The sequence below is a fragment of the Ictidomys tridecemlineatus genome, chromosome 3, assembly GCF_052094955.1.
Source record: "Ictidomys tridecemlineatus isolate mIctTri1 chromosome 3, mIctTri1.hap1, whole genome shotgun sequence".
NCBI lineage: Eukaryota > Metazoa > Chordata > Mammalia > Rodentia > Sciuridae > Ictidomys > Ictidomys tridecemlineatus.
In genome coordinates, this window is record NC_135479.1 from 76,744,014 (window position 1) to 76,766,644 (window position 22,631).

General features: G+C 36.0%; 1 protein-coding gene and 1 long non-coding RNA gene across 16 annotated transcripts in view; one reads left to right on the top strand and one right to left on the bottom strand.

Moving 5' to 3' along the window:
• Dock3 (dedicator of cytokinesis 3) overlaps nt 1–22,631 on the top strand; it is a 586,580-nt gene that overhangs the window by 439,145 nt on the left and 124,804 nt on the right. For all 15 annotated transcript variants that reach the window (XR_013436504.1, XM_078043258.1, XM_021727520.2 and 12 more), the window contains one exon: nt 21,184–21,272. Coding sequence is in view for 14 of the 15 variants with exons in the window: in XM_078043258.1 (XP_077899384.1) it covers nt 21,184–21,272 (89 nt within the window). In the remaining variant the exon portion in view is untranslated. The remainder of the gene's footprint in view (nt 1–21,183; nt 21,273–22,631) is intronic.
• The window catches only part of LOC144376260 (uncharacterized), a 114,927-nt gene that overhangs the window by 75,811 nt on the left and 16,485 nt on the right, over nt 1–22,631 (bottom strand). The window lies entirely within an intron of this gene.

A 22,631-nucleotide genomic window follows, 5' to 3' on the forward strand; every position in this document is an offset into this window, starting at 1 on the left:
TTTACCAACTGTATGGCTTAACTTTGTCTCTAATAATGGACTGAACAACAAAAATTACAAAATAGGACCTGTAGAGATACTGAAAGCCAGTTTTACAACTTGTTTGTCCTATAGGTAATGGCCTTATTATCTTAAATTAACTTGTTATATTAGAATTTGTACTTGTATAAGATATTAACAGACAATAGTTATAAATAGGCCTTTTTATATTAACCAAATTACAAACACATCTAATGTTTAAATGTATTTTAGTTAAGATTGCTTGATGTTTCTGTATTTAGTAGATGATATTTTAGCACTTTAACTTTGTAAATTAATGTGTCTCCTTTAATAAAGACGTATATACTTAATTCCATTTATCTTAAATTTAACTTACTTATACTTAACTGTAAAAGCCAAGACATTAAACAAATGTAGATAGCAGTACTAATCATCTCTTTCCTGTTGAAGAAAATTGTTAGAAGCAAGGGACAATTAGATATTTTACATAAATCATCCTTTATTAATTATTTGACCACATGGAAAAAACTTGTGAGTCAATAATATTAAAGACATCTTTTACTTTTTTACTCAATTGAAACTGAGCTTTTTCAGGGGCTGGGGACATGGCTCAAGTAGTAGCATGCTCACCTGGTATGCGTGAGGCACTGGGTTCGATCCTCAGCACCACATAAAAATAAAATAAAGATATTGTGTCCACCTAAAGCTAAAAATAAATATTTTTTAAAAAGAAACTGGGGGCTGGGGATGTGGCTCAAGTGGTAGCACACTTGCCTGGCATGTGTGCGGCCCGGGTTTGATCCTCAGCACCACATACAAACAAAGATGTTGTGTCTGCTGATAAAATACAGTCAATCAACAAGTACATGAAAAAATGCTCACCATCTCTAGCAGTCAGAGAAATGCAAATCAAAACCACCCTAAGATACCATATCACTCCAGTAAGATTGGCAGCCATTATGAAATCAAACAACAACAAGTGCTGGCGAGGATGTGGAGAAAAGGGTACTCAAGAGTGGAAAAACTTATTAGAAAAAAAATATTAATTTGGAAACATCCAAAGAATGTAAAGTCAAATGCAAATCAAGGGATCCCTTCTTAAAGAAGCAAAGCCTAAGCATAACATAACTCTCTTCAGAGTTTAAAATCCCCAATTGTTTTTGTAGTTGTAGATAGGCAGTATGTCTTTATTTTATTTGTTTATTTTTATGTTGTGCTGATGATGGAACTCAGTGCTTTTTGCTTGCCAGGCAAGTGCTCTGCCACTAGGCCCCAGCCCCAGCCCCAAATTCCCCATTCTTAATATCAAGCTATCTTAAATATTCCTCCCTCCACTCTCTTTAAATTGACTAATGTGCATTTTTCTATGAGGGAGCCACCTGACACCTGACATTTTTCCTTCTGAATTCCTCTCAAGGGTCCCTGTCCCAGGTGTCAACTGTCACCCACAACCTGCATGGGGATGGAATAAGTAACCCTCGGAGGTGTAGGCCAGCTAGGAATAAAAAGTCTGAAAAAGTAATATCAAGAAATAAAGCATAAGATGCAGGAAAATATTTGAAGCAGGGGCTTGATGGGTAGAAGAGACCTGATGAGTCTGATCCTAAAATATGGAAATGCCCATGAATATTTTGTTTATAGTGAAGCACATCAAAGGGCTTCAGTAGGGAGCTTGTTTAGGAAAGCAGGATAAGAATGGGGAAAACAAAGTTGCTTGGGGCTTGACATGTTATGCCCCTCTCCAGGCAGATGTATTTGAAGCTAGGCCTGTGAGCTAAGGCAAGTTACCAGCATGACCTGGAACTGAGGAATTTCACCCAGGAGTTCCCAGAAAAGTAACCTCCCTGCCTTATGAGGGCCCAAACCCACAATTTGTATACAGCTTCCAACAAACCAAGAAGCAGAGAGATATCTGCTCATGGGGCAAAATATAAATCTCAAGGGTACACCTGTAGTGACCTACTTCTTCCAGCCACACTCCCTACTTGCCTACAATTACCACCCAGTTAGTGTATCTCAGTATATTAATCCATAGATTAGGCTAGAGTTCTCATAATCTAATCCTGAACCTCCTTGCATTATCTCACACGTTAGTTTCTTCGTTTTTTTTTTTTGCTTGTTTTTTATTTTGTTTGTTTGTTTTGTTTTGTTCCAAAGCATAATATTTATTTGGGAAAAGTATTGCAATGGGAAGAGCAGAGCACTGAAAGGCGATACACATGCTACAGTAAACTCTAGATGTATTCAAGGAGGTTCAGGCAAGGGAAAAGTTTTAAAGACAAAAACAGGGAGGACTATATTGGCTATTTTGAAACAATAATCTTTTGCCACAATGATTAATAACAACAGCGATGTCAGCCTAAGGTTGAACAGACAGTTGCTGGGCAGATGTGCTTACAGAAGTACTTTTTATATAAGGTTGCAGTCACACATGAGGATTCCTCATATCTAAACCATAACAACCCACAATGATGGGAGTATGTTCAGAGAATATAGGGGGAGCCAAATGAATGAGTTTCTAGTGGCCAAAGTTGGAAGAATTTGAATAGAAAAATAAAGTATTGCATTTTAACTTAAAGTCTAAAACAAATATCTGTGAGTCAGTATTCATATAAGTATGATTGAATAAATAAAGAAATAACTGGGGGAGAAAAGATCAATCTCCTGTTTGGAAGTACTCCAAACTATATATGTAGACACTTAACCCACAAGGAGATGAAGCCTAATTTCCTATTTCTTAAATGTGGTCTATCTATAGAAATTTTCTTCCAAAGAGTACAAAATAGAAAAATGGGAGTGGGGAAGTAGAAGAATACTGTAAAGAACATGACAACACTTTTTAGCCAGGTGAGCAGGGTTAATACCAAGAGTGATAACTGAGTTAGTAGTATATACCTTGATATTATATGATGAGATGATATTTTACCTGTGGTCTTACACTCCCAAACAAATTACTTCAGTCTAATCATTAAAACAAACATGGGACAAATCCCAATTTAGAGCTCCAAAAATTATCTGACCAAAACTCCTCAAAAACATCAAGGTCATCTAAAGGAAAGTTTGAAGACTGTCAGTCAAGAGGAGACTTGATGATATAATATAGTATTGTATCATGGATGAGATCCTGGAATAGAAAAAAATTGTCTTAAAACTAGGAAAATGTTAATAAAGTATAGTCTTAGATAATAACAAAATCTAACAATAAAGTGTGTTGCATCATTAATTTTGACAAATATACCATAATAACATATAATGTTAATAATTGGGAAAACTGGGTGTGGGATATATGAGAACTCTAATATTATTACAATTTATTTATTTATTTAATTTTAAATTTATTTAAAATTTATTTAAATTTTATGAACATATATTTATTTATTTAAAACTCTTATAAAGAGTGCATATAAATAAATAGGAATGTGCTTTAAATGACCTATTAAGAAAACCTGATTTTTAACCTATGTACAGGTGAAACCTATGAAGGGCTTCAAGAATGGGGGCTATATAACCAGACTGGCATTCTGATAGGAATATGTTTGAACAATCACTTAGAAGGTGATTATATTGATCCAGAAGAGAGATGATAATGGTCAAGCCAAGGCTGTAAATAGAAGTCATATGTGATAGATTTTCATGTAGAAAATTCTGTAAGACATAGACATAGTGACTTGTTTTAGTCAGCTTTTTCACTGCTGTCACTAAAAGATCTAACCAGAACAATTGTACAGAAGGAAAAGTTTATTTGGGGAACTCATGGTTTCGGAGGTCTGAGTCCATGGAAAAGGGGCTAACTCTATTCCTTGGGGCTCAAAGTGAAGAGGGAACTGGTTCACATGATAATCAGGAAGCAGAGAGAGAATCCATTAGCCAGATACAAAATATGTGTACCCCAAAGGAATGCCCCCAGTGCCCCACCTCCTCCAGTCACACCCTACCCACCTTTAGTTACCATTCAGTTAACCTTATCAAGGGAATTCATTTACTAATTGGGGTAAGGCTCTCATAGCCCTATCACTTCCCCTGTAATTCTTCTTGCATTGTCTCACACATGAACTTTTAGGGGACACCTCACATCCAAACCATAACATGACTTCAGGAAGGGTTCTGGCTTAGTGAACTAGGGGATTCCACTCAGTAAAATGTCATTTTTGTACATAAAAGTTGGAGAGAAATTATGAGATTTTATGAACATGCAGGATAGAAACTTAGGAATAATTCTGGGCTATAGATATCACTTTGTGACTTGACAACTCTGCTGTATTTGAAGCTATGGGAGTGGATGAGATTGTCCAGGAATATTTATAGATAAGAAAGCAGACTGAAGACAGAGCTATGAAGGCCACCAAGAGTTAAAGTGTGTACAATGGGAGAGGAATGACAGATAAGCCATCAATTTGGCATCTTAACTGTATGTATTTGAGTGGAGGGGTACATATAAATGAAATAATATACACTGTCACAGTGTGGCTGACAAGCACCAGTTTCTTAATATTGACAAGGGAACATTGAGTACTTTATTTTTATTGTTTTTTTCACATATACATGACACTAGATGTATACTGATATAATATACATACATAGAGTAAAACGTATTCTAATTAGGATCATTATTATGGTTGAACATAGTGTGAATTTACACTTATCGTGTATTCATATATGAACATAGGAAAGTTTCTACTATCTTTCCTATTCACATAACTCATCATTTCCCTATATTTCCCTTTTGGCTAATCCAATAAACTTCTATTCTCCCCCCACCCACCTTATGGTGTGTTAGCATCTGCATATCAGAGAGAACATTCAGCCTTTGATTTTGAGTGATTGTATTATTTCCTTTAGCATGTTAGTCCCTAGTTCCATCCACTTACCAGCAACTGCCATAATTTTATTCTTCTTTAAGGCTGAGTAATATTCCATTGTGCATATATACCACATTTTCTTTATTCATTCATTTGTTGAAGAGCACCTAGGTTTCGTCCATAGCTTAACTATTGTGAATTGAGCTATGATACACATTGATGTGATTGTATCACTGTAATATGCTTATTTTAAATCTTTTGGATACATACAGAGGAGAAGTGGGGAAACTGGGTCAAAAGTTTTTCTGAGGAGTCTCCATATTCTTTCCAGAGTGTTGCACCAATTTGCAGTCCCACCAGCAATGTATGAGTATACCTTTTTCCCCACATTGTAAAAAACATTTATTTTTACTTGCATTCTTACTAGTTGCTATTCTGACTGGAGAGAGATGAAACCTAGTTTTCATTTGCATTTCTCTAATTGCTGGTGATTTTGAAATTTTTTTCATGTATTTTTTGACCATTCGTATTTCTTCTTCTGTGAAGTGCCTGCTCTGTTGCTTTGCCCATTTGTTGATTGGTGTGCTTTGTCAGCCACACCAACTGTGGCAGTTATCTGGTTTTTTTTTTTTGGTGTTAAGTTTTTTCAGTTATTTTTATATCCTGAAGATTAGTGTTCCAACTGAAGTGCAGGTAGCAAAGATTTTCTTCCATTCTATAGGCTCTCTGTTCACTTTCTTGATTGTTTCCTTTGCTATGAGAAGTTTTTTAGTTTGATACCATCCCATTTATTGATTTTTTAATTTTACTTCTTGCACTTTAGGAGTCTTGTTGAGGACTTCAGTTCCTACACCAAAATGATGGACAATTAGAACTGCTTTTTCTTCTAGTAGGTACAGGGTCTCTGTTCTAGTGCCTAGGTCCTTGATCCACTTTGAGTTGAGTTTTGTGCTGGGTGAGAGAAAGGGGTTAAATTAAATTGTGCTATATATGGATTTCCAGTTTTCTCTTTTGTTGAAGAGACTATCTTTGTTTATGGCAGCTTTTTCTGTATTTATGTTGGTTTTTCTCTATCTCTTCTATTCTGTTCTAGTGGTCTTTATGTCTGTTTTGGTACCAAAACCATGCTGTTTTTGTTACTATAGCTCTGTAGTATAATTTAGAGTCTGGTATTGTAAATGCCTCCTTCTTCACTTTTTTTTTTTTTTTTTTTTTTTTTTTGCTAAGGATTGTTTTGGCTATTCTAGGCCTCTTATTTTACCAAATGGATTTCATGACAGCTTTTTATATTTCTATGGAGAACATCATTGGAATTTTAATAGGAACTGCATTAAATCTGTATAGTGCTTTTGGTTGTATGGCTGTGTTGACAATATTAATTCTGCCTATCCAAGAACATGGGCAATCTTTCCATCTTCTAAGGTCTTCTTCCATTTCTTTCTTTAGCATTCTGTAGTGTTTTTTGTAGAGGTCTTCCGCATATTTTCTTATATTGATTACCAAGTGTTTTTGGAGACTATTGTGAATGGGATAGTTTTCCTAATTTCTCTTTCAGTTAATTCATCATTGGTGAATAGGAACACAATTAATTTATGGGAGTTAATTTTATATATTGCTACTTTTCTGAATTTGTTTATGAGTTCTAGAAGTTTTCTGGTGGAATTTCTTGGATCTTCTAAATATAGTATCATATTAGCAGCAAATAGAGATAGTTTGAGCTCTTCTTTTCCTATTTGTATCCCCTTAATTTTTTTCTTTCCCCCCATATCTATCTCTATTTCTCTCTCTCTCTCTCTCTCTCTCTCTCTCTCTCTCTCTCTCTCTCTCTCTCTGTCTCTCTCTCTCTCTCTTTCTCTCTCTCTCTCTCATTGTCTTGCTAGAGTTTCAAGGACTTAGTTGAATAGAAGTGGTGAAACAGGGCATCCTTGTCTTGTTCCAGTTTTTAGAGAAAGTACTTTCAGTTTTTCTCTATTTAGAATGATGTTTGCCTTGAGTTCGACATTTAAAACTTTTACAATGTTTAGATATGTTCTTACTATCCCTAGTTTTCTAGTGTTTTGAACATGAATTGATACAGTATTTTGTCAAGTGTTTTTTTCTGCATCTATTGAGATAATCATATGATTCTTGTCTTTAAGACTATTGATGTGATAAAGTATATGTATTGATTTTCATATGTTGAACCAATCTTGCATCCCTGGGATGAACCCCACTTGATCAAGGTGCACTATCTTTCTAATATGTTTTTGTATGTGATTTCCCAGTATTTTACTAAGAATTTTTGCATGTATCTTCATGAGGGATATTGGTCTGAAGGTTTTTTTTTTCCTTGATCTGTCTTTGTCTGGTTTGGGAATCAGAGCGATACTAGCATCATAGAATGGGTTTGGAAGATATTCCCTCCTTTTCTATTTCATGGAATAATTTGAGGAGGTTGGTTGTTAGTTTTTTGAAGGCCTGATAGAACTGGGCTGAAAAATCTGTCTGGCGCTGGGCTTTTCTTTCTTGGTAGGCTTTTGATAGCATCTTCAGTTTAATTGCTTGAAATTGATCTGTTTAAATTTTGTTTCTCTCTTAAAGTTTTTATTTGTGAATGATCTTTTAAATATTCTATGTCCTCTTGATTCAAGTTGGTCGTCATATGTCTCTAGAAATTTATCAATATCTTCAAGATTTTCTGCTTTATTGAAGTATAAATTTCAAAATAGTTTCTGATTATCATATGTATTTCAGTAGTGTTCATCATGATATTTCCTTTTTATCATGAGTTTTAGTAATTTGAGTTTTCTCTCTCTCTTCATTAGCTTGGCTAAACATTTATCAATTTTATTTTATTTTTAAAAGAACTAACTTTTTCATTTATTTTTTTGAAATTTTTTTTGGTTTCAATTTCATTAATTACAGCTCTGATTTTAATTATTTCCTGCCTTCCATTACTTTGAGTGTTTATTTTTTCTCTTTTTTATTAGATTATTTATTTAGTTACTTTCTATTCTTTTAATGAATGAGCTCAATGTAATGAACTTTCCTCTTAGAACCACCTTCATAGTGTCCCAGAGATTTTGATAAGTTGTGTCACTATTTTCATTTACCTTTAAGTATTTTTTTATTTCATCCCTGATTTCCTCTACTATCTATTGGTCATTCATATTATTTACTCTCCAGGTATTAAAGTAGTTTCTATTTTTTTAGTTTATATTGATTTCTAATTTCATTCTATTATGACCTGATAGAATGCAAGGTATTATCTCTATTTTTTTTTTATTTGCTAAGAACTGCTTTGTGGCCTAAGATATGGTCTGTTTTTGAGAAGGAGCTATGTGCTGCTAAACAGAAAGTGTATTCATTCACTGATGGGTGTACTATTCTATATATATCTGTTAAGTCTAAATTATTAATTGTATTTTTTAGTTCTGTATCTATTTAGTTTTTGTTTGGAGTATCTGTCCAGTGATGACAGAGGCATGTTAAATTTATTCATTTTTATTGTGTTGTGGTCTATTTGATTCTAAAAATTGAGAAGGGTTTGTTTGATGTATGTAGATGCTCCACTGTTTGGGGCATAAATATTTATGATTGTAATATCTTGTTGATGTTGTTGATGTATAATTTCCTTAAGAGGTATGAAATGGACATCTTTGTCTCTTCTGATTTGGCTTGACGTCCACTTTATCTGATATGAGGATAGAAACCCCTACTTTTTAATGAAATCCATGTGAACAATATGTCTTTTGTCATCATTTTACCTTCCATCTGTTGATTTATTTGCTTATGAGGTGAGTCTATTGGAGACATTGTATTGTTGGGTCTTGTTTTTAATCCAATATGCCAATCTGTATCTTTTGATTGATGAGTTTAGGCAATTTACATTCAATATTATTATTAAGTAATGATTACATTCTGTATTATTATTAAGTAATGATTCCTGTCATTTTATTTTTGGTTTTTAATTTGAATTAGTTTCTCCTATGTTTGACTATTCTTCTAGTGTAGTTTCTTCCTGTGATGGTTTTTGCTTTTATTTTTCATTTCTTCTTCATGAAATATTTTGTTGAGTATGTTTTGGTAGTATAGGCTTTCTGGTTGTTAATTCTTTTAACTTTTGTTTTTCATGTAAGGTTTCTATGTTATCAATTCTGAGGCTTAATTTTGCTGGGTATCATATTCTTGGCTGACATCCATTTTCTTTCAGGGCTTGGTATATGTTATTCCAAGACCTCCTAGTTTGAGGGTCTGGGTTGAGAAATTAGATGAGACTCAAATAATTTCTTTCTAAATGTGAGCGGTCATTTTTCTCTGGCAACCTTTAAATGCCTACCCTTATTCTGTATGGTAGACATTTCATAATGGTGTAACTTGGTATGGATCTGTTGTAATTTTGTATATTTGGGATCCTGCAAGTTTCCTGTATTCAATTTTCCATTTCATTCTTAAGGTTTTGGAAATTTTCTGATATTATCTCATTGGAAAGATTATACATTCCTTTGATTTGTATCTCTGAGCCTTCATTTATCCTGATAAATTTTAAGTTTGGTCTTTCCATGTTATCCCATATTTCTTGGAAGTTCTGTTGATGGTTTTTTCTATGTGGTCAACTTTATTTTCAAATTATATATTTTGTCTTCATTGTCTGATATTACATCTTCCAAGTGGTCTAGTCTGTTGGTGATGCTTTCCAGTGAATTTTTAATTTGGTTTATTTATTCCTTCATTTTGAGGATTTCTTCTTGAATTTTCTTGTAACCTGTATCTCTTTATTGAAGTGATATTTCACTTTCTATATTTTCTCTCTGATTTCACTCCTTATATCATCCTTTATCTCACAGATCAGTTTAACTATGTACATTCTAAACTCTTTCTCTGACATCTCTTCTTCCACTGTGGCATCAACAATTTTTGTTACTGAAGTATCTTGGTTTGTTTGGGGTCATTTGTTTCCTTGCTTTTTCATGTTGTTTATGTGTCTGCCCATTTAACAGTATGGATCTGAGGCAGTAGAGTTTCTACCATGTGGACTTATAGTGTCTCTGAAAGTCTTTAATGCCTCCACTGTTTAGGGAAGACAAATAATAACAATAACCAATGCAAACAATATATAGTATTAACTCAAATAGTTTCTGCTATGACATCTACAATGTTAATTGTCACAATAAGCAGAAAGAATATGATTGGTTATCACCCACAGTAATATCAATAAATTTGCAAAAGGGTTTAGAATTTCAAATGGTAGACAGGGAGAGAACAAAACCAATTTAGAATGTGATGATTATGAGGGAGGAGCAGAGAAAATAGAAGTAAAATATTAAAGGAAGAGTGAAAGAAAGAACAGTAGAAATGTGGCTGTTAGTAGAAAAAGAGAGAGAAAAAGAATCACGGGAAATTGATAAGTGAGAAAATTTATAAAGTCAAAAAATGCTTAATTAAAAACAAAAACAAAAGAATTAAAAACACTTTTGAGAGAAGATGGTGGCGGGAAGGGAGTGAGCCGCTCCGAGCCCCGTGCCGCCACGCCCACAGCGTGTGTTGCCACGTCTTAAAAGAAAAAGTAAAGATCATTAAAGTAGATCTGTCGACAAAGACTAAGCACCGTGTCATGAAAGGGGCCTAAGTGGAGTGAGTCCGTCACAACTCCAATGCAAGCGTAAGGCTGCAGTCCCGGAGCCGCCCGGCTCTCTCGGCCCCTTTTCCCTCTGCTATCTGCCTTTCCGCCTTGCTTCTCTACCGGCGTCTCTCCTCTCACTCTCACTCTCTGAATCGCGATCTCAATTTCTTTCCTGCGCCCTGCCCGCTCTCTTGCGTGCCCAGTCACCCTGCCCGCACGGCCCCACAGCACTGCCTCCCCTCCCCCAGCCTGCACCCCCTCCCCGAATGTCCGGAGGGCCAAAGCTTGGCCGCTGCCGCCGATACAGCTTCCTGCAGAGCACGTTAGAGCAGTCTCTTCACCGAGCAAGTGAGCCGCAAACCCACCGAGCCAAATGCAACAGCTGATAAGATGAGTGACAATTTAAAATCTAAGGGATCCAACATGGCGGTGGACGCGGAGAGATCAAGTCTCTAACCCCTTCAGCTGCTCGGGCATAGGGAGAAGTAAACTGTCAAAATGCTGTTTGCTCAGGACCACTGGGCAATGTTGAGCTGACGTGGATCCCGGGCGAACAGTCTGGGCTTCTTAGAACACACCGAGCCCAGATCAGCTGCATTCAAGCTCCGGTTCCCCTGCCTCTCATGACTCAGCACTAATGATCCCGATAAAATAACTAGTTGGCCCGCCTGAACTTACAGAGGTAAAAGCCAACCAAGCACGATAGCCAGACCGAGGGAATCAGGAGTGACACGGGACTAGCGGCGCAGAACTCCCAGCTACCGCTCCCACCAGTGCTGACAACTGAGGTCCCTTGCACTACCTACCAGGGGAGTGGCTACCGGAGGGCAAACAAATTCACTGGGGGTTCTCAGCCCCAAGCTCTACAAACTTAGGGTCTGAGGGAGGCAAACAGGGAGAGTGTGCCCAGGCGTTCATGAAAACAGGGCTTCCAGGAGCAGCAGACCTGGCATGTAGCCAGTATTGTGGTGAGTGTCACAGGTGAGCGGGGCCTGGCTTGAGGAAACACAAGTGAAGGATCTAGGCACTCAGGATTGGAGACCTGCACAGTCTGGGAGGAAGAGCGACTGCACAGTGATTGGATCCCACCTATTGAGAAGAGAAGCTTGGCCCAGTGGGCACAACTCCACCTACTGGAAGAGAAGTTAATCGAGCTCTATGACTGCATTTATTATTATTTTTTTTCTTTTATTTTCAGTTTTTTTTTGTTGTTGTTCTTTAACTTTTTTTATTAATGTTTTCAATTTTTAATTCTTTTTATTTTATTATTGTTACCATTATTTTTTAAACTTTAATTTCCATTTTTTATTATCATTATAATTTTTTTGTTTTAAATTTTTGTTTTTTCTTTTTTTCTTTCTTTCTTTATTTTCAATTTTTTTCTTTTGTCTTTTTATTTCATTTCAATTTTCTTATTCTCCCCTTCCTTGAATTCTACCTGCCTACACTCATTCTCTTTAGTGACTTCTTCCCTTCCCTTCTAATATCTTTCCTCCCAAGCATCAAATAAATTTATAAGAGTAAACAGTAACTCAGCAGTCAAACAGAACAAGAAGTAACATGAGCAGCATAAAAAAGCAAGGAAGAAAAGGAGTACAAAAAATGAAGTACAGCCTAAATATTCAGGAGGACCTAGAGTCATCAGAAAAATGGCCATATAAAGAACTCAAGGAATACCTTAGACAGATGGAAAGGAACCTTAAAGAGGATACGAGATAGCAAATCCAAACAGCGAAAGATCACATTGAAAATGAATTACATAAACAGATAAAAGAAGAAGAAGTTAAGCATCTTTATCAGGAGATAGAGATTATTTAAAAAATCAAACAATAATTCTAGAAATGAAGGAAACGATAAACCAAATTAAAAACTCAATCAAGAGTATCACTAACAGAGTGGAGCAAGTAGAAGCCAGAACATCAGATAATGAAGACAAAATATATCATCTTGAAAAGAGTCTAGCCAACTCAGATAGGCTGATAAAAAATCACGAGAAAAACATCCAAGAGATTTGGAATAACATAAAAAAACCAAACTTACAAGTCATCGGGATAAAGGAAGGTAAATAGATTCATACCAAGGGAATGAGTAACCTGCTGAATGAAATAATTACTGAAAACTTTCCAGAAATAAAAAAGGAAACAGATATACAAATTGTAGATGCATACAGGACACCGAGCACACAAAATCACAGTAGACCAATGCCAAGACACATTGTTATGAAGATATCCAATATACAGAACAAAGAGAAAATATTAAAAACTACAAGAGAAAGGAGGCAGATTACATTTAGGGGTAAACCAATAAGGTTAACAACGGATTTTGTATCACAGACGCAGAAATCGAGAAGATCCTGGAACAACATATTTCAAACACTGAAAGACAATGGATGCCAACCAAGAATTCTGTATCCAGCAAAATTAAGCTTCAGGTACGACAACGAAATAAAAATCTTTCATGATAAACAAAAGCTAAAAGAATTTGTAGCCAGAAAAACAGCATTGCAAAGCATCTTGAGCAAAACACTACACGAGGAAGAAATGAAAAACAATAACCAAAACCATCAGTGCGAAGTGCCTCGGTAAAGCAGAGGACGGGGGGGAAGCTAATCATGGAGAAACAAACTAAATTAAAAAAAAATAAGATAAATAATCAAACATGGCTGGAAGTACAAACCATATATCAATAGTAACTCTAAACATTAATGGCTTAAACTCTCCAATAAAGCAACATAGGCTGGTAACATAAATTAAAAAAATGAATCCAACAATATGCTGCCTCCAGGAGACACATCTGATTGGAAAAGACATACACAGGCTCAAGGTGAAAGGTTGGGGAAAAATATATCACGAAAACGGTCCTCATAAGCAAGCAGGGGTGGCCATCCTCATATGGAATAAACTCGACTTCAAAACTAAGTTAATCAAAAGGGATAAGGAAGGACATTATATACTGTTAAAAGGAACCATTCACCAACAAGACATAACAATTATCAATATTTATGGACCAAATAATGGTGCTGCGACGTTCATAAAACAAACTCTCCTCAAGTTCAAGAATCAAATAGACCACAACACAATAATTATGGGTGACTTCAACCCACCTCTCTCACCATTGGACAGATCCTCCAAACAAAAGTTGAATAAAGAAACTATTGACCTCAATATCACAATCAATAACCTAGACTTAACTGACATATATAGAATATATCAACCATCATCAAGTGGATATACTTTTTTCTCAGCAGCACATGGATCCTTCTCAAAAATAGACCATATACTATGCCATATGGAAACCCTCAGTAAATATAAAAGGGTGGAGATAATACCATGCATTTTATCCGATCATAATGGAATGAAACTGGAAATCAATGATAAAAGAAGGAAGGAAAAATCCTACATCACATGGAAAATGAACAATATGTTACTGAATGATCAATGGGTTACAGAAGACATAAAGGAAGAAATCAAAAAATTCTTAGAGATAAATGAAAATACAGACACAACATATTGGAATCTATGGGACATAATGAAAGCAGTTTTAAGAGGGAAATTCATCGCCTGGAGATCATTCCTCAAAAAAAGGAAAAACCAACAAATAAATGAGCTCACACTTCATCTCAAAGCCCTAGAAAAGGAAGAGCAAAACAACAGCAAATGTAGCAGAAGGCAAGAAATAATTAAAATCAGAGCAGAAATCAACGAAATTGAAACAAAAGAAACTATTGAAAAAATTAACAAAACTAAAAGTTGATTCTTTGAAAAAATAAATAAGATCGACAGACCCCTAGCCATGCTAACGAAGAGAAGAAGAGAGAAAACTCAAATTACTAACATACGAGATGAAAAAGGCAATATTACAACAGACACTACAGAAATACAGAAGACAATTAGAAATTATTTTGAAAACCTATATTCCAATAAAATAGAGGATAGTGAAGACATCGATAAATTTCTTAGGTCATATGATTTGCCCACACTAAGTCAGGAGGATACACACAATTTAAACAGACCAATATCAATGGATGAAATAGAAGAAGCAATCAAAAGACTACCAACCAAGAAAAGCCCAGGACCGGATGGGTACACAGCAGAGTTTTACAAAACCTTTAAAGAAGAATTAATACCAATACTTTTCAAGTTATTTCAGGAAATAGAAAAAGAGGGAGCTCTTCCAAATTCATTCTATGAGGCCAACATCACCCTGATTGTGAAACCAGACAAAGACACCTCAAAGAAAGAAAACTACAGACCAATATCTCTGATGAACCTAGATGCAAAAATCCTCAATAAAATTCTGGCAAATCGGATACAAAGGCACATCAAAAAAATTGTGCACCATGATCAAGTAGGATTCATCCCTGGTATGCAAGGATGGTTCAATATATGAAAATCAATAAATGTTATTCACCACATCAATAGACTTAAAGATAAGAACCATATGATCATTTTGATAGATGCAGAAAAAGCATTCAACAAAGTACAGCATCCCTTTATGTTCAAAACATTAGAAAAACTAGGGATAACAGGAACTTACCTCAACATTGTAAAAGCTATCTATGCTAAGCCTCAGGCTAGCATCATTCTGAATGGAGAAAAATTGAAGGCATTCCCTCTAAAATCTGGAACAAGACCCCTATCACCACTTCTATTCAATATAGTTCTCGAAACACTGACCAGAGCAATTAGACAGACTAAAGAAATTAAAGACATAAAAATAGGAAAAGAAGAACTTAAATTATCACTATTTGCGGATGACACACTCCTATACCTAGCAAACCAAAAGGTTCTACAAAGAAACTGCTAGAGCTAATAAATGAATTCAGCAAAGTGGCAGGATATAAAATCAACACACATAAATCAAAGGCATTTCTGTATATCAGCGACAAAACTTCTGAAACGGAAATGAGGAAAATCACTCCATTCACAATATCCTCAAAAAAAATAAAATACTTGGGAATCAACCTAACAAAAGAGGTGAAAGACTTATACAATGAAAACTACAGAACCCTAAAGAGAGAAATAGAAGAAGATCTTAGAAGATGGAAAAATATACCCTGTTCATGGATAGGCAGAACTAACATTATCAAAATGGCGATATTACCGAAAGTTCTCTATAGGTTTAATGCAATGCCAATCAAAATCCCAATGGCATTTCTTATAGAAATAGATAAAGCAATCATGAAATTCATATGGAAAAATAAAAGACCCAGAATAGCAAAAACAATTCTAAGCAGGAAGTGTGAATCAGGCGGTATAGCGATACCAGAGTTCAAACTATATTACAGAGCAATAGTAACAAAAACAGCATGGTACTGGTACCAAAACAGGTGGGTGGACCAATGGTACAGAATAGAGGACACAGAGACTAATCCACAAAGCTACAACTATCTTATATTTGATAAAGGAGCTAAAAGCATGCAATGGAGGAAAGATAGCATCTTCAACAAATGGTTTTGGGAAAACTGGAAATCCATATGCAACAAAATGAAACTGAATCCCCTCCTCTCGCCATGCACAAAAGTTAACTCAAAGTGGATCAAGGAGCTAGATATCAAATCAGAGACTCTGCGTCTGATAGAAGAAAATTGGCTCCGATCAACACATTGTGGGGTTGGGCTCCAAATTTCTTAATAGGACACCCATAGCACAAGAGTTAATAACAAGAATCAACAAATGGGACTTTCTTAAACTGAAAAGTTTTTTCTCAGCAAGAGAAACAATAAGAGAGGTAAATAGGGAGCCTACATCATGGGAACAAATTTTTACTCCTCACACTTCAGATAGAGCTCTAATATCCAGAGTATACAAAGAACGAAAAAAATTAAACAATAAGAAAACAAATAACCCAATCAACAAATGGGCCAAGGACATGAACAAACACTTCACAGAGGAGAACATACAATCAATCAACAAGTACATGAAAAAATGCTCACCATCTCTAGCAGTCTGAGAAATGCAAATCAAAACCACCCTAAGATACCATCTCACTCCAGTAAGATTGGCAGCCATTATGAAGTCAAACAACAATGAGTGCTGGCGAGGATGTGGGGAAAGGGGTACATTTGTACATTGCTGGTGGGACTGCAAATTGGTACGGCCAATTTGGAAAGCAGTATGTAGATTCCTGGGAAAGCTGGGAATGGAACCACCATTTGACCCAGCTATTGCCCTTCTCAGACTATTCCCTGAAGACCTTAAAAGAGCACACTACAGGGATACTGCCACATCAATGTTCATAGCAGCACAATTCACAATTGCTAGACTGTGGAATCAACCCAGATGCCCTTCAATAGATGAATGGATAAAAAAAAATGTGGCATTTATACACCATTGAGTATTAAGCAGCACTAAAAAATGACAAAATCACGGAATTTGCAGGGAAATGGATGGCACTAGAGCAGATTATTCTTAGTGAAGCTAGCTAATCCCTAAAAAACAAATACCAAATGTCTTCTTTGATATAATGAGAGCAACTAAGAACAGAGCAGGGAGGAAGAGCAGGAAGAAAATATTAACATTAAACAGAGACATGAGGTGGGAGGGAAAGGGAGAAAAAAGGGAAATTGCATGGAAATAGAGAGGGAGACCCTCATTGTTACACAAAATTACATATAAGAGGTTGTGAGGGGAGTGGGATAACAAACAAGGAAGGAAATGAATTACAGTAGGTGGGGTAGAGGGAGAAGATGGGAGAGGAGGGAAGGGGGGATAGTAGAGGATAGGAAAGGTAGCCGAATACAACAGTCACTAATATGGCAGTATGTAGAAATGTGGATGTGTAACCGATGCGATTCTGCAATCTGTATTTGGGGTAAAAATGGGAGTTCATAACCCACTTGATTCTAATGTATGAAATATGATATGTCAAGAGCTTTGTAATGTTTTGAACAAACAATAAAAAAAAGAATTAAAAACAAAATGTAATATTCTAATCAAACATCCTAGTCCTCAAAATACTGATCCATAACAAACAACTGGCTTCAAAAATGCTAGAAATACAAATTTTTGAAAATTTTTTAAATGTAGAAATAAGCAAAAACAAATATAAAAATATATATATATATATATATACACCCATGAATCATTCAGTTCACAGTTAAATAGAGAAAAGAAAAAATAAAATAAAATTTAAAGAAAATCTCAATGAAAAAGAATTGTTTCCTTTGGAATGCAAATGATTGTCAGCTTCCCTTCTCAGCAGTATAAGGTGGTGTGGCCTGGAGTGTGATGCCTATTCCAATCTCAGGGTAGAGTTGCTGGAGTGTAAGAGGAAATTCCATAGGCAGAACTTCTGGAGGTGGGGTTTAGGTTTAGATATTCTCTAGGTTCTTCATTGGATTGCAATTGATCTAAATATTTTAAATTAGCACACCTCCAGGGCCAAGCAATTGCCAGACCATACTGGAAAACTGGCCCTAAGAATCACCCATGGGTTCCATTCGTGTGGTGAAGGAGTGAATTCTTAGTCCCTTCTGACACCTGTGGACCCTACATTCTCTTGTCTCTTAGGTTCAGTCTCCAAACTCAATCTTTCCCACCCCCATCCATTTTAATTCCCAGCCAGGCACATCTCTCCCGATGGGACTTGCAAGTAGCTGGATTGAACGGGGAGGGGAGAAGCTGGGTAAGGTTTCCATGACAAGTATTCATTGCTCTGTGTAAACCCTTCTCCACGTTTGATTTTCTCCTTGTCACTTAGGCACACTCCATGTTTTGCAATTTGAGTTTGCCAGGCCTATATTGTGGGCCAAAATCAGGTTTGCCAGAAATAAGCTCCCCCAGCTGCTGGTCCTCATCCTGTGGCTGCAAAATGGTTTCTTCCTCTGTCCTCCACAGGTAGCTTGAGAGATATTTGGCTTCTTTCCCTCCCAAGGATATTGTGAGACACTCCTTTTAGTTCTGATCTCACCATACCCAGACATGCCTCAGACCTCCTAAAAATGTTGGGTTCCTTTAATTCCCTTATTCTTCCACTTTGCTCACAGAGGGACCACTCTAGCTGGTGCCTCCAGTCAAAGCAGTGATGGATCTGAAGATTTATTTTACTTTATTATATCCAATGTCCTGAGTCCTCAGTATGCTTTGAATGTCTAGTATTAAATCCCAGTAAAGTCCCCAAACACACCTTTTTTTTTCACCCAACTTGCTGAGAAGCTGCCTATCTGCCTTCTTAGTTTCACACCATGGAGCAACCAGGAAAGTGACCTTCTCTATTCTGCTATCCCCAATGAATACTTTATTGAAGATATACTAAAATCACCCCACTTGTTGGAGAGGGAGTAAATTTTCAAGATGGGTGGGGGGGGGTGAGAGAGGAAGTATTTTATTTACGAAAAACTGTAGCAGATTTTTATTAAATTAAGTAGTGATCTTATAAACTGAGAAGGGATACATGAATATATATAAGTGCCCATGAGTCATTCAGGTCACAGGTAAATAGAGAAAAGAAAAAAATAAAATTTAAAGAAAATCTCAATAAAAAGAATTGTTTCCTTTGGAGTTTAAATGATTTGTCAGCTTCCCTTCTCAGCAGTATTAGGTGGTGTGGCCTGGAGTGTGATGCCTATACCTCGGGGTAGAGTTACTGGAGTGTGTAAGAAGAAATCCCATAGGATAAGTCTTTTGAATCCTCACCAGCTGGGCTGGGCACTTCTCTGATATATAGACTAGTTGAACAAGATGAGAGACTATGTGCATGTCGGACAAAAAGATTTGGATATGCTGCTGCCAGCACTTCTCTTTTTTTAATTTCATGCCATGTAGCTAAGTCACAAGTGATCATTTTAATAAATAGTCTCTCAAGCTTTGTGACACAAATCTGTACTCCCAGCAGCTCAGGAGGCTGAGGCAGGAGGATTGCAAGTTCAAAGCCACCCTCAGCAACTTAGCAAGGCCCTAAACAACTTAGCAAGACCCTGTCTCAAAATAAAAAATAAAACAGGTGGGAGAATGGCTCAGTGGTAAAATGCCCCTGGGTTCAGTCCCTGGAACAAAAATAAATTAATTAATTGAATAAAGAAATAGATACTCTTCTCTTCCTTTGTTCAGAAGTAATTATGTAAGCAGAAAGTTATCCTTAGAATCCTGGGTTGTGAAAACCTTACATTTAAACATTCCTCACAGAGCTCTGAGTACATGAAGCATATTTATAGGGCTAAAAAGCCCAAAACAACTGCTGATTGAGTATTAGAATTAATCTAGAGACTGAGCTCCTTTATCTCTAAGAGGATACCATATAAACCTTTTTATTTAGAAACCTACAGTGCTTCATACTGCTAGATGACACATTCTATTAATCTTATTGGTGTTTCCTTCTGGAAATGGCCATGGTGGACTGGACACTTCTGAGGAACTAATGAAAGATCCTGTGGATTTTTCTTCATGATTGGAAAATTTCTGCAATTTGTAGACCCATACCTCTAATTAGCAGAGGGAAAGGTAGAACAAGAGAACACCCTCTGAGTGTCAAATGCAATTTTCAATGATTATTTTTCTATCTTTGTTTTAGTTATTTATTTTACGTGGTACTGAAAATCAAACCCAGTGCCTCATGCATGGGAGGCAGGTGCTCAACCACTAAGCTACAACCTCAGTCCCCAATGATTATTTTAATGTCATTCCAAGTATTTCATCCAAGTATCTGCATTAGGATGAATTCATAGTTTCTGTTCTAAGCTCTGTTTCAAGTTGCTGTGTAATAATAGCTCTTTTTGAATTATCCATTAGAGAGTTAAGACACTAAAACATCAGAACTTAATAGGGTTATTTCTCTCGTCTCTCTTTTGTCTTACTCCTAAAGTCTCTTGGAAGGAATTTTTTATTCTTACATATTTAGGCATCCAACCATATCTGCTAAGCTTTCCTTCTCCTTGACCACAGGGACTTAATAGTGAACCAAACCCACCACTCTTCGAAGCTTTTTATGTTCTAGTCTGGTTGTAAACAGCTACAAGTACATTATATCCACATTGCCTGAATTTAATAGGACATTCCTATAGACAGTTGGATGGTAAATAAAGTCAAAGTTTCTAACAGTAGTGCTTGTTGAGAAGAACTGTTTTTTTCTCATCAAGAACTTTTCTCTGGGGTCCATGTGTGTGCGTGTGTGTTGTATTGTGTGTGAGGGGAGCTAGAAAAGAAAGAACTTGTCACTTAAAAAGAGAATGTTTTGTCATTTAAAAAATATTTTTGCAGGACATGGTGGCACACATCTGTAATCCCAGCTATCTCTGAGGCTGAGGCAGGAGGATTGCAAGTTCAAGACCAGCCTCAGGAACTTAGTGAGGCCCTAAGCAATTTAGCAAGATCCTGTCTCAAAATTTAAAAAAATAAAAATAAAGACAAGGGATGTAGTTTAGTGGTAAAGCACCCCTGAGTTCAATCCCCAGTACTAAAAAATAAAAATAAAAAATATCTGTTATGTGGGAAGGTATCTCAGTGGTAAAATGTATGCTTGGCATGTATAATGCCCTGGATTCCACCCCAGCACCACAAAAAAAAAATAGAGAGATATACCTACATATGTGCATACATGCAAAGACACACACACACACAAGCACATACACATAGATGTATTTGTAAAGATTCAGTTTTAGAGTTTCTTCCCTTTTTCCAAGTATGAATCTTCTCCACCTAATATAAAGAGCCTTGTCAAATTTAATAAAACATATATTCATTTCTTTAAGAACATAAGAAATTCTTTTCCCTTCACTTGTACATTGAGACATCAGACCAAATACTAAAATACTGGAAAGCCATAAATCCTGTCCTTCTGTTGCAGGTGCAACAACGAGAGTGAATGGGCCCAGATCCATGAGAACATCATCCGAAAGTCCAGCGCCAAGTACTCTGCCCCCAGCGCCAGCCATGGTGATGTATTACTCTGGCTAGAATATGTGTTATGTTGTATTTGCTAATCATACAGCACTTCAGTTGGTGTTGATTGGTTGCTATGTATTTAATTCCCTAAAGATGATTTTTTTTCCTTTTGTAGGTACTTTCTACTAATTCTTTTGTAATAACTTTAGGCCTTCCCTAATATCTGCTGCCCAAACTACATTTTCTGTTCTTTCTATGATGGATTTCGTGTGCTTTGATAGGTAACTGAAGTTCCAGTTTAAATCTAGAGTGAAAAATGCGTTTCAGGGTTGTCACAGAGCAAAGTCTGTATTTTTCTGAACAAAACTTACCCCAGCCATAAAAAAAGAGAGTAGGACCAATATTAATATCAATCCTCTATTACTGTTCCGTGTTAACGTCACCAAAAATGTTTTACACTAATGAGAAACAATCAGTCATTCTGGAACTAGAATAGAAAATCTTTACTTCAAAGCAGTTTTTATCTTAGCTTAACCTCTTCTTTTCATTTTTCCTGCTTTTATTCTAGAGCTCTATTTAAATAATTTCTATCTAAAGCTTGGTGAAATTCTGTACATTAGATTACGTTTTATAAATTGAGCATTAATTGCTTGATTAAATTAGAAGCACTAACTAAAATCTGAGTTTTTATATACCCTTGCAGATAGTTATCAAATTTATATAGAACCATGTTTCTCCTTATAATTTTGATCTCCAAATAATTTTCATAACCTTTCATAAGTTTTCGCATAACTTCCTTTCTTTAAACTTTCATAGACCTTGCTGTAAATTAAAAATTGGCCTTAAATGACAATAGAGGGAGAGTATTTGTTGACAAGAACTTTGGTTTTTCTATCAGGTTCAACAGATACCCAAAAAGGAGAGTTCATTGAGAAGATCCACACCAGAGACTGCAAAGATTGAAAACTTTCAGCTAGGACTACTTGATTCCTCTAAAACTGTAGAGTGAGGGCCCCAGAGATTCTCTCTAATAGAGCCTCCCTGTTTTTAAATGACAGTTTCCCCACATGTGTGTGCCTAAATATGAAATGAGGTTAAAGCAAGAAACAAGTAATATTAAATATTAAAAATATTATTTTAAAATAAAGGAAAGTCCTGGGCATGTAGTTCAGTGGTAGAATGCTTGCTTAGTATGCACAACGCCCTGAATTTAATTCCTAGCACCACAAAAATAAATAAAATATTAATAAATAGGGGAAACAAAGAAAGCTACCAGCAATTTAGAAAAATATCACAGCAATATTTCACAGCAATATTTGTTATATTCTTTGTTTCATTTGATTGATAAAGAGGTAACTTTGTAAGTTCTTAGGGCTCAATATGGTTAAAAACATGGAGAATATAAAAGAG